At 43.8% G+C, this 12,942-nt stretch overlaps 1 protein-coding gene across 1 annotated transcript in view; it reads right to left on the bottom strand.

Moving 5' to 3' along the window:
• LOC121535674 (MAP kinase-interacting serine/threonine-protein kinase 2) overlaps positions 1–12,711 on the bottom strand; it is a 56,531-nt gene extending 43,820 nt beyond the window's left edge. Inside the window, exons 1-5 of the mRNA XM_041842938.2 lie at positions 12,603–12,711; positions 11,902–12,129; positions 9,190–9,280; positions 8,169–8,270; positions 5,266–5,363 (exon numbers count right to left, since the gene is read on the bottom strand). Coding sequence (XP_041698872.1) covers positions 5,266–5,363; positions 8,169–8,270; positions 9,190–9,280; positions 11,902–11,958 — 348 coding nt within the window. The 5' untranslated portion in view covers positions 11,959–12,129; positions 12,603–12,711. The remainder of the gene's footprint in view (positions 1–5,265; positions 5,364–8,168; positions 8,271–9,189; positions 9,281–11,901; positions 12,130–12,602) is intronic.
• Positions 12,712–12,942: the final 231 nt, after the last annotated feature.

The following is a 12,942-nucleotide window of genomic DNA, read 5'->3' as shown; positions in this document are numbered from 1 at the left end:
GGGTCCGGCCTGAAGCTTGCTAGCAAACTTGCAACATTGTATAAAATATTCTGGGCCCACAGTATTCCCCAGACAGACCGCTGTAGGCTAAGGATAAGAAGTAATCAGGAAGGCCTATTTTAATGACATTTCCACCGGATCAGAGCATTACTGTGTTTTCCCCTTTCATGCTGAGTGGTTATTGAAAGGGAGAGAGCTGGAAATATTTTTCAATAGGCTACGCTGAGGAACTATTGTCATTCTCAATGGATGTAAAAACAGACTTCATTTACCACTGTATGTGGTCCTCTGTAGCTCAGCTGGTAGAGCACGGCGCTTGGAACGCCAAGGTAGTGGGTTCGATCCCCGGGACCACCCATACACAAAAAAAAAAGTATGCTAATCTCCGAGCCGCCTAGGTGAAAAATCTGCCGATGTGCCCTTGAGCAAGGCACTTAACCCTAATTGCTCCTGTAAGTTGCTCTGGATAAGAGCGTCTGCTAAATGACTAAAATGTTTTTTTTTTAAATGTAATTCAATGCGTTTGTATGAGATAATAGCAGTAAGGCTCCATTTTTTATATATATATATATTTTTGATACTACTTAAAATTCAAAATCTAACAGCAAAATGATCCTTGGTATGACCTTAAAACAATTTCCTATAGCTTTAGGAGAACACCCACCCCCTCCCCCGGCTTACACAGGGCTTACACTCTTAAGGTTCAAAGTTCCTGAGCTGTTTTTATTTTACCTACCGAGAAACATTCATCTCCAGAGTACAAGTCAGGGATGTGATCTGATCACGTTGTTGAACTGCTTTAGAAGAGGACATTCCACACTAGCAGAGAAACAACTTATGTAACCAGCAGCAGCCCACTTGAGGACAAAGGACCGTTTCAAATTCCTCGGCCCAGTAGGAGACGTACAGAACATGGCAGCGTCCTATTCCCTACATAGTGCACTACTTTTGACCAGAGCCCTGTGAGTCCGGGTCAAAAGTAGTGCGCGATATATAGCGGATAGGGTGCCATTTGGGACGTGGCCCATGTGAAAACAATACTACATAAACACCACCCCTCCCTGGTTCACAAAGGGGTCGTTCCTTTTCCTCCCGCAGGTTGTACATTCTGTTTCATGGCATTGGATGAAAGAGGAGAACATGACCACCCACCCTTGGCTGTGATTGGCTGACAGAGACATGCCGGGGTACTGAACAATCACAAGAGGAAGTTTCTGTGCTGAGTTAGCAGCTGGCTGCAGGACAAAAGACCACAGCGCCAACTGTCCTGGAGGGTTTTAACTAAAACACTGGCTACAGGGCACACCACGCAGTGATAATCAGATCTCACAGCTACCAAAACAACAGAAATCTGAGGCAGCAAAAAGCTATGCCAAAATACTAAAAACAAAACATACCTAACCACCTCAAGTCTTCCCACTCTGCCTAGATATTTCCCAACAGTCTGAATGAAGGGAAGTTTGTGTATATGACAAATAGTTGTGGCTGGCTGATGACAAACAGTGAGAATATCTGAGGTTGCATCCCAAATGGCACCCTATTCCCTATATAGTGCACTACTTTAGACCAGAGAATGGCACCCTATTCCCTATATAGTGCACTACTTCTGACCAGAGAATGGCACCCTATTCCCTATATAGTGCACTACTTTAGACCAGAGAATGGTACCCTATTCCCTATATAGTGCACTACTTTAGACCAGAGAATGGCACCCTATTCCCTATATAGTGCACTACTTTAGACCAGAGAATGGCACCCTATTCCCTATATAGTGCACTACTTTAGACCAGAGAATGGTACCCTATTCCCTATATAGTGCACTACTTTAGACCAGAGAATGGTACCTATTCCCTATGTAGTGCACTACTTTAGACCAGAGAATGGCACCTATTCCCTATATAGTGCACTACTTTAGACCAGAGAATGGCACCCTATTCCCTATATAGTGCACTACTTTAGACCAGAGACTGGCACCCTATTCCCTATATAGTGCACTACTTTAGACCAGAGAATGGTACCCTATTCCCTATATAGTGCACTACTTTAGACCAGAGAATGGCACCCTATTCCCTATATAGTGCACTACTTTAGACCAGAGAATGGCACCCTATTCCCTATATAGTGCACTACTTTAGACCAGAGAATGGCACCCTATTCCCTATATAGTGCACTACTTTAGACCAGAGAATGGCACCCTATTCCCTATATAGTGCACTACTTTAGACCAGAGAATGGCACCCTATTCCCTATATAGTGCACTACTTTAGACCAGAGAATGGCACCCTATCCCCTATATAGTGCACTACTTTAGACCAGAGAATGGCACCCTATTCCCTATATAGTGCACTACTTTAGACCAGAGAATGGCACCCTATTCCCTATATAGTGCACTACTTTAGACCAGAGAATGGTACCCTATTCCCTATATAGTGCACTACTTTAGACCAGAGAATGGCACCCTATTCCCTATATAGTGCACTACTTTAGACCAGAGAATGGCACCCTATTCCCTATATAGTACACTACTTTAGACCAGAGAATGGCACCCTATTCCCTATATAGTGCACTACTTTAGACCAGAGAATGGCACCCTATTCCCTATATAGTACACTACTTTAGACCAGAGAATGGCACCCTATCCCCTATATAGTGCACTACTTTAGACCAGAGAATGGCACCCTATTCCCTATATAGTGCACTACTTTAGACCAGAGAATGGCACCCTATTCCCTATATAGTGCACTACTTTAGACCAGAGAATGGCACCCTATTCCCTATATAGTGCACTACTTTAGACCAGAGAATGGCACCCTATTCCCTATATAGTGCACTACTTTAGACCAGAGAATGGCACCCTATTCCCTATGTAGTGCACTACTTTAGACCAGAGAAAGGTACACTATCCCCTATATAGTGCACTACTTTAGACCAGAGAATGGCATCCTATTCCCTATATAGTGCACTACTTTAGACCAGAGAATGGTACCCTATCCCCTATATAGTGCACTACTTTAGACCAGAGAATGGCACCCTATTCCCTATGTAGTGCACTACTTTAGACCAGAGAATGGCACCCTATTCCCTATATAGTGCACTACTTTAGACCAGAGAATGGCACCCTATTCCCTATATAGTGCACTACTTTAGACCAGAGAATGGAACCCTATTCCCTATATAGTGCACTACTTTAGACCAGAGAATGGCACCCTATTCCCTATGTAGTGCACTACTTTAGACCAGAGAATGGCACCCTATTCCCTATATAGTGCACTACTTTAGACCAGAGAATGGCACCCTATCCCCTATATAGTGCACTACTTTAGACCAGAGAATGGCACCCTATTCCCTATATAGTGCACTACTTTAGACCAGAGAATGGTACCCTATTCCCTATATAGTGCACTACTTTAGACCAGAGAATGGTACCCTATTCCCTATATAGTGCACTACTTTAGACCAGAGAATGGCACCCTATTCCCTATATAGTGCACTACTTTAGACCAGAGAATGGCACCCTATTCCCTATATAGTGCACTACTTTAGACCAGAGAATGACACCCTATTCCCTACATAGTGCACTACTTTAGACCAGAGCCCTATCCCTGGTCAATACTGCACCGTTTGGGATGCAGCTTAGGGTTAAGTTCTCCAGGTAGCAGAGAATGAAAAGTCACATGGTCTCCAGTCCTTAGTTTAGTTCCAGATGTAGGTAAGAGCAGAGTGCAACGGGTGCCCTGTCAGCGGTCTGAGCCTTGTGTTGATATTCAACCCCTGACACCCTACAACATTAACAAGGTACTGTATACTATCTATACTAACTAGGGCGGTGGAGGCAGTCAAATTCCACGTGACCGTTTTTGTCACGGTAACGAGGCTTCTCCAAGCTCTGATGCTGCTGCTGGTCATTAGTAGCCAACCAAACTTGCTAACTGCCTGGTACTCAGCACTCTATTGTCCCTCTAATCACTCTGACATCAATGCAAATGTGATTGAAAATCTAAATCAAACACTTCATGAGAGCCCATGAGCTCATGTTGCCCAGCATTTCTATAGGCTATGAAATTGCGCGAGAAAACAGAGTGATGGCCTCTATTAAAAAGAGGAGGATCCCATCAGCTTTCTATAGGCTAGGACTACTATATTTATTTCTCTACTTTCCTAATATTAAGCACATTGTTTATCTTTACAACAGGAGTACAGCCTACCTGGCTGGCATGAAAATTAACCACAGGAAAAGCATCCTCCATTTAACTGCATATATGACATGTATTCTTTCCCATGCATGATAATGGTCCATTCTAAATCTATATTATTTAGTATATGTAAAGACAAGATTAAATAAAGAAGTCTGATGGTTGACAATATTAGCCTATCACTTGTGAATTATATATTATCACTTGTGAATGATGCCCAGCATCCAGGCTCTGTCGTAGCCGGCCGCGACCGGGAGACCCACGGGGCGGTGCACAATTGGCCCAGCGTCGTCCAGGGTAGGGGAGGGAATGGCCGTGAGGGATGTAGCTCAGTTGGTAGAGCATGGTGTTTGCAACGCCAGGGTTGTGGGTTCGATTCCCACGGGGGGCCAGTATGATAAAAAAAAAATGTATGCACTCAGTAACTGTAAGTCGCTCTGGATAAGAGCGTCTGCTAAATGACTAAAAATGTAAATAAGAAAATGCCTTTTCTTAGCGACTTTTTCGAATCAAAGTCGCACACCTCATGTAGCCGAGCCTATATGTTTTGTTAAGGTTTGTATCACAACTAAACTGGCCAAATAACTTCTTAAAATGAAGCACATTAATCCGCTTTATAAGGGGTTTAGAGCCTAACTGGCATACATCAGCAGTTTGGGGAAGATCATTTTCACCATAAAAATGCACCTTTATAATAAAAGCATTACATGCATAATCACATGTGCAGTCACTTTTGATAATGGTGTTTTCCTGCTAATGGAACATTCACGCTTATAGCCCACTGCCATGTGGGCGCATTGCTGTGCTTATAAATGTGAAGAAACAGCCTAATAGTTTATCAACATTTTAAGCTAAACGTTCTGATCTGTTGCGTCATTTTTTTGTTTTATGATAGTGGTCGTAATAATCTGATCTATCTCATCCCACAACGGGAGTGGAGAAGAGGAGGAGAAGAGTGGAGAAGAGGAGGAGAAGAGTGGATAAGAGGAGGACAAGAGTGGAGAAGAGGATGAGAAGAGTGGAGAAGAGGAGGAGAAGAGTGGAGAAGAGTGGAGAAGAAGGTCATTCGAACCTTGACAGCATATTCCTTCTGGGTGATGAGGTTGATACAGGTCTGGACGACAGCATAGGCCCCCTCTCCCAGCACCTCCATCTGTAGCATGTATACGTCTGATGACAAAATATTAACATCTAAGCTATGAAAATAAATACAGCGTCGCACACTCTATATGTACAGTGCATTCGGAAAGTATTCAGGCCTTCCCCTTTTCCACATTTTGTTACGTTACAGCCTTATTCTAACAAGTATTATATAGTTTTTTCCCCCTCATCAATCTACACACAAAACCCTATAATGGCTAATGATAATTTATTACAAATAAAAAAACAGAAATACCTTATTTAAATAAGTATTCAGACCCATTGCTATGAGACTCGAAATTAAGCTCAGGTGCATCCTGTTTCCATTGATCATCCTTGAGATGTTTCTACAACTTGATTGGAGTCCACCTGTGGTAAATTATATTGATTGGTCATGATTTGGAAAGGCACACCTGCACACCTGTCTATATAAGGTCCCACAGTTGACAGTGCATGTCAGAGTAAAAACCAAGCCATGAGGTCGAAGGAATTGTCCGTAGAGCTCTGAGACAGGATTGTGTCGAGGCACAGATCTGGGGAAGGGTACCAAAAAATGTCTGCAGCATTGAAGGTCCCCAAGAACACAGTGGCCTCCATCATTCTTAAATGGAAGAAGTTTGGAAACACCAAGACTCTTCCTAGAGTTGGCCGCCCTAAGGGAGGTGACCAAGAACCCGATGGTCACTGACAGAGTTCCAGACTTCCTCTGTGGAGATGGGAGAACCTTCCAGAAGGACAACCATCTCTGCAGCACTCCACCAATCAGGCCTTTATGGTAGAGTGGCCAGACGGAAGCCACTCCTCAGTAAAAGGCACATGACAGCCCGCTTGGAGTTTGCCAAAAGGCACCTAAAGGATTCTCAGACCATGAGAAACAAGATTCTCTGGTCTGATGAAACAGAGATTGAACTCTTTGGCCTGAATTCCAAGCGTCACGTCTGGAGGAAACCTGGCACCATCCCTACGGTGAAGCATGGTGGTGGCAGCATCATGCTGTGGGGATGTTTTTCAGTGGCAGGGACTGGGAGACTAGTCAGGATCGAGGCAAAGATGAACAGAGCAAAGTACAGAGAGATCCTTGATGAAAACCTGCTCCAGAGTGCTCAGGACCTCAGACTGGGGCGAAGGTTCACCTTCCAACAGGTCAACGACCCTAAGCACACAGCCAAGACAATGCAGGAGTGGCTTCGGGACAATTCTCTGAATGTCCTTGAGTGGCCCAGCCAGAGCCCGGACTTGAACCCAATCTAACATCTCTGGAGAGACCTGAAAATAGCTGTGCAGAGACGCTCCCCATCCAACCTGACAGAGCTTGAGGATCTGCAGAGAAGAATGGGAGAAACTCCCCAAATACAGGTGTGCCGAGCTTGTAGCGTCATACCCAAGAAGACTCGAGGCTGTAATCGCTGCCAAAGGTGCTTCAACAATGTACTGAGTAAAGGGTCTGAACACCTATGTAAATGTGATATTTCCATTTTTTGCTTTGTCATTATGGGGTATTGTGTGTAGATTGATGAGGGAAAAAAACTATTTAATCCATTTTAGAATAATGCTGTAACGTAACAGAATGTGGAAAAAAGTGGTCAGAAAACTTTCCAAATGCGCTGTATATAAACTCCCAGTAATGTATTGGGTAAGAAGTGATGCAGAAACGTTGGTGGTTTACCCAATACATTACTGGGAGAGAGATTATATACACACACAGAGAGATTATATACACACACAGAGAGATTATATACACACACAGAGAGAGATTATATACACACACAGAGAGATTATATACACACACAGAGAGATTATATACACACACACAGAGAGATTATATACACACACAGAGAGATTATATACACACACACACAGAGAGATTATATACACACACACAGAGAGATTATATACACACACACAGAGAGATTATATACACACACAGAGAGATTATATACACACACAGAGAGATTATATACACACACAGAGAGATTATATACACACACAGAGAGATTATATACACACACAGAGAGATTATATACACACACACAGAGAGATTATATACACACACAGAGAGATTATACACACACAGAGAGATTATACACACAGAGAGATTATACACACACACAGAGAGATTATACACACACACAGAGAGATTATATACACACACACAGAGAGATTATATACACACACACAGAGAGATTATATACACACACAGAGAGATTATACACACACAGAGAGATTATATACACACAGAGAGATTATATACACACACACAGAGAGATTATATACACACACACAGAGAGATTATATACACACACACAGAGAGATTATATACACACACAGAGAGATTATATACACACAGAGAGATTATATACACACACAGAGAGAGATTATATACACACACAGAGAGATTATATACACACACAGAGAGATTATACACACAGAGAGATTATACACACACACAGAGAGATTATACACACACAGAGAGATTATATACACACAGAGATTATATACACACACAGAGATTATATACACACACAGAGAGATTATACACACACACAGAGAGATTATATACACACAGAGAGATTATTTTCATAGTTTACAGTCTATTCGCCATTAGTCAGCACCTCTACACTAAATCATTGTCTCTGGGTGTGCCCAGCTCATACTTTTTACTAAAATATTAACATCTGACAGAAAACAACAAATAAACATATTTTATAAAGATGCTCTAGATAAACGCTAGTTTGTTAAAAGTAAAGGTTGGGGATAAAGGAACAACACTGTGCTTATATGTATATATTATGGATTATTATATAGCTTATTCACATGCGTTTTCTAGTGACTTGCCTTGGAATCGTCCAGTGAAGCTGTCGGTGGCCCTGCACCTCTTCTTCTTCTTGGTCCTCTTCTTGGCATCTGGGATGTTGATAGGCTGGCTGGCTGGCATGTCTATGGAGGGAGGAGGACGGGAGAGAGAGGGGGGGGGCAGGAGAGAGAGGGGGGACAGGAGATGAGGGACATTGTGCAAACAGGGACAGTTGATGGCATTAATCCAGAGTCACAGGCCAGCTGGCTGAGTGTCATGTCTTTGGAAGACAGAGGGAGAGGGGGGACAGGAGAGAGAGGGGGGACAGGAGAGAGAGGGGGGACAGGAGAGAGAGGGGGGACAGGAGAGAGAGGGGATCGAAGAGAGAGGGAGAGAGGGGATCGAAGAGAGAGGGAGAGAGGGGATCGAGAGAGGGAGAGAGGGGATCGAAGAGAGAGGGAGAGAGGGGATCGAAGAGAGAGGGAGAGAGGGGATCGAAGAGAGAGGGAGAGAGGGGATCGAAGAGAGAGGGCACAATAAGACATACTGGGTCCAGACAGGCCCAGTTGTTGTTGGAACTAACAGGGCTGGGCCCAGTAGAACTTAGGCGTGTTTAAATTAGGCATCATTCCTACAACGGCCGAAGATGTAACATGCGTTTCCCAAAACACCACGCAGAGAGCGGTCACGAAGTGCGTCGTTGCAGCATTTATAGGAGCGAAAAGGCCTATAGCCAACTGTCATCTCGTTTTGCATCAATTGTGCAAAGACATGAAAACTTTGTATTTGTAGTCAACTTTGTTCTGAAGTTATCGGTGGTCACAGAGACAGACAAAACATGTGATTCTATGTTGTGACGGTGGTTCTGTTATCAGGCAGGTGAAAGCAGCAGAGGTAGTATATGATATGCCAGCGTCACCCCTCTAATCAGGACTGAACTTTGACTGACAGAGACATAGTGATGATATCCTCATAGGAAGGTTACTACGGGTCAGGTGGCCCATGTGTGTTGTGTTAAAATCAAAATCAGGGACGGTAAATTCCAAATCAAAAGGAACTTACCAGGTCTTGGGGGACAATCTAAATGTAAGTTTGACTCGTGGAGATGGGAGTCTGGTTTGGTGTAATCTTCAGAATTGAAAGGGTTTTGGACCTGAAGGAGGGACAGAACAGAACCAGACAAGGCTTTGAGTTTGACACAGCCTAGAGGAGAGTCATTTACATCACAGGGCCATATGAAGCAGTAGGAATGACTACACATTGCACCACTGGCCAAGGGACCGATTTAGTCCAAACCAACTCCTCTTCAGACCCTGCCTGACCTCTGGGTTAAACTAAACATATCCTTCTCCCGACGCCCCGGGACCTCTGGGTTAAACTAAACATATCCTTTTCCCGACGCCCCGGGACCTCTGGGTTAAACTAAACAGATCCTTCTCCCGACGCCCGGGACCTCTGGGTTAAACTAAACAGATCCTTCTCCCGACGCCCGGGACCTCTGGGTTAAACTAAACAGATCCTTCTCCCGACGCCCGGGACCTCTGGGTTAAACTAAACAGATCCTTCTCCCGACGCCCCGGGCCATACTTAGGTTGTCATCGCCAAGAGAGGCCTGTAGAAGAAGCAGAGCAATAGAGCTCTATGACAAACGTTTAACCAATATTAGACCTCTGATTAATTGATTAAAAAGGGCATTTGATAACGACAGGGTGGGGGGGGATATGGTCCAATGACTCGAACCTACCTGCTAAACGGTTCCGTTTCCGTCACTGAGCAGTGAACAAGAAACTATTAAAATGACAATGTTTGATGCTACCCCCCCTCTCCAAATTCAACCAGAGAGCGCCCTTAGGTCATGGGAAAAGGCTGCACTTGACCGTTCCAACAGTGAATGGCTAGGCCCACTACGCTATGACACCACACTGCTGCAGAGACTTTGATATAATACCGGACGCAACTGATATGGTGAAAACAATGTGTGGGGAAGCAGAGGCACAGAAGCTCACATCAATACCTTTGTCAGATAACACTGTTAAATGAACAATTTATGCTATTGCTAGCAATCAAGAAGAAACTGACTGAACGACTCAATCTCTCCAGCTTATGTTGTCCAAATGGACGTCAGCTGTGAGGTGCCCATGCATTGACTTTTGTTCGCTATACACGTTGGGGGGGTGATGCTATTCACAAGGACATATTGTTCTGTCTCACGATTCCTGAGCATGAAACGGCACAGGGGATGTTCAGTGTGCTATGTTGCTGAAAAACAGATTCCATGGGCTCTAACTGTGGGCTCCATCTATAGCGGGACGGTGGGCAGGCCTCTGCCCTCTAGTTATGAATAGGTCTCCCTCTGCCATATGGAGGCTTTGTATGATACACCGAGAGCAACTGGCAGCAAAAGAGCTGAGCACAGAACTCTCAGATATACTGCAGCAGGTAACTTCGATTGTAAACTACATCAAACCACATCCACTGCACAAAACTATGTGGAGATATGGGATCAGAGCATGACAACGTTGTATTTCACAACGAGGCTTTGTGGTTTTCGAGGGGGAGTATTGGAATGTTTTTCGCATTGACAGATGGACTGTTGTCATTCCCAATAAAAAAAAGATTTAAAAAAGACTTGGTTGACTTTGTGTCACGAAAATAAAACATGCCTCCTTGCCTATGTAACATACTCAACGCAAGCATGCAGGGGAAATACAAAAACATTCTACAGATGAGTGACTGAATCAGTGGATTCAGAGGAAAGATTTCTTATTGGAGAGTCTTTCAAAAACGAACCATGCCCCCTTCCCTCGGCTGTCCATGTTTCTAACAGAAAACAACATCAGTAAGTGTCCCACATGAGTGATGACTGCTCACCTCCAACACTAGGAAGAGCACTTTGGGACCTACTTCCCAATCCGTCTGACTGTGATCCTGGCTCAGCTGACATCCCGGTAAGTAAAATCAAACAGCTGATCGAGCTGTCATGAGACCGAATGCATTCACAGGTCACTACGGAGGAGTTCTGGTTCCTGACTCAAAGGCAATACCCTGCAGTCACCCCCTGAGCGTTAATGCTGCGTTCAAGACAACTGGGAACTCGGAAATCTCAGACTTCCGACTTAAATGCGTTCAAGACAACTGGGAACTGAGGGGGGAAAAAAGCTCAGACTGGGGAAAAACGTTTTGCACTCTGAATCCAACTCGCGACTCTTTCTAGAGCTCAGACTTTCCGACCTGAAGATCACTGACGCCATGTATTGACTGCCATAGCCCCAAATATAAAAGTAAACATTGGCTGTCCATTTTTTTTAAATTCACATGGTTGGGGTCACGAGAATGTTCATATATCAAAACGGGGTTGTTGGCCAAAAAAGTTAGGGAACTCCTGCCTTATACCTTTTCTCATTAATGAAGTAATCAGAGGTCTAATATTGGGCTCTGGCAGAAGTGTAACTGTGGTCACCCTGTACTCTCCCCTGGACGGTATAAATACCTAGCTGTCACTGACTGAAATAGCATTGTCTGGGATACCGACTGTGACTGGGCTAAAATTAACACAGAATACATGCAATGACTGAGCAACATCCGTTCACAATAATGCAATGCCTGTTCCTCCAGCCTTTCAATCAGTTTGGATGGAAACAGTAGTAATCTTCCAAAACAGAAAAAACTAAGCTGACATGGAACTTAGGCTCTTCAATAATTTTATTCAATTAGGAAACACATTTAGATACTGACTTTCAGAAGCAGTAATTACAAACAGAAACAGTAACTCACCTTAAAAGAGCGGTGGAAGCCAGCGTCTTCTGAGGTGACATTCTTATTCTGAACCATTTTGGATGTCGGTCGACGTTAATTTAGCCGATCCACTGATTTAGATTAGGTATACACTGTCACTGTGGTCCAATGGGAGAGACACAGAAGACACGGCAGCTAGATGTGGTCCGTCGGTAGTCTTGACATAGATGGTTGTTGGATGGTTAAACTCTCATTTAATAGGGATTCCTGTGTCAGACAGTAAAACATTGTTAGTTGATAAAACCGAGTTGTATCAGCGGTCACACTCCTAACACACGAGCCTCGCTATCTCATTAAAATGAAATTTGAGTGTATTAAACGTTACAATCGAAATGAAATAACAAGCAAAGTTATCATTAACACTTGATCGTTTAAACAAACGTATTAAAATAGATTCGTGGCATTGTGAAAGTGCATTCAAATGGTCTACATTACCCGAAGAGTTATCTAGACTGAACTAGCTCGCTTAGCGTCCATTGAACATTCATTGTTTTTAAAAACACGTCATGTTCGCTAACAGTAACGTTAGCTAGACAGGCTAACCGCGCTAGCTAGCTAGATTGCAGTCCGGTTGAAGTTGACTAAACTCTTGACGACTTCGACAACTCGAACATATTCGTACGGTTGATATCCCGAACTTTACGTAATATAATAAAACCAGATATTTCATTTTGACTTACCCCGTTATTGTCCGTGTTACTCCAGCCTTGACGCCGTTTAGATGCCAGCCACTGCCTTTGTTGAACGTTGACTGTTTCGAGAAGCGAAGCGCATCGTCGGGGTGCCTGTTTATAACCTCTGCTGATCCCCCGCCCACTCTGCTACGGTTTATCCAATCAGCTCGCAGTAAACACTGACCAATATAACATTAGGACACACGCGATAGGATAATTTACCGAGGAGGGCGGAGCACCATTTTTTTTATTTGCAACTGCAGTGCAACCGACTGCAACCGAGCTGCACGTTATCGTAGCCTAGTTTCATCCGGTTACATCCGTGGCATGTTTTCGAATAAGCAGT

Source organism: Coregonus clupeaformis, unplaced genomic scaffold, assembly GCF_020615455.1.
Source record: "Coregonus clupeaformis isolate EN_2021a unplaced genomic scaffold, ASM2061545v1 scaf0237, whole genome shotgun sequence".
Taxonomy (NCBI): Eukaryota; Metazoa; Chordata; class Actinopteri; order Salmoniformes; family Salmonidae; genus Coregonus; species Coregonus clupeaformis.
Note: the sequence above shows the minus strand (reverse complement) of the source record. Positions and strands in the feature narration are given on the sequence as shown.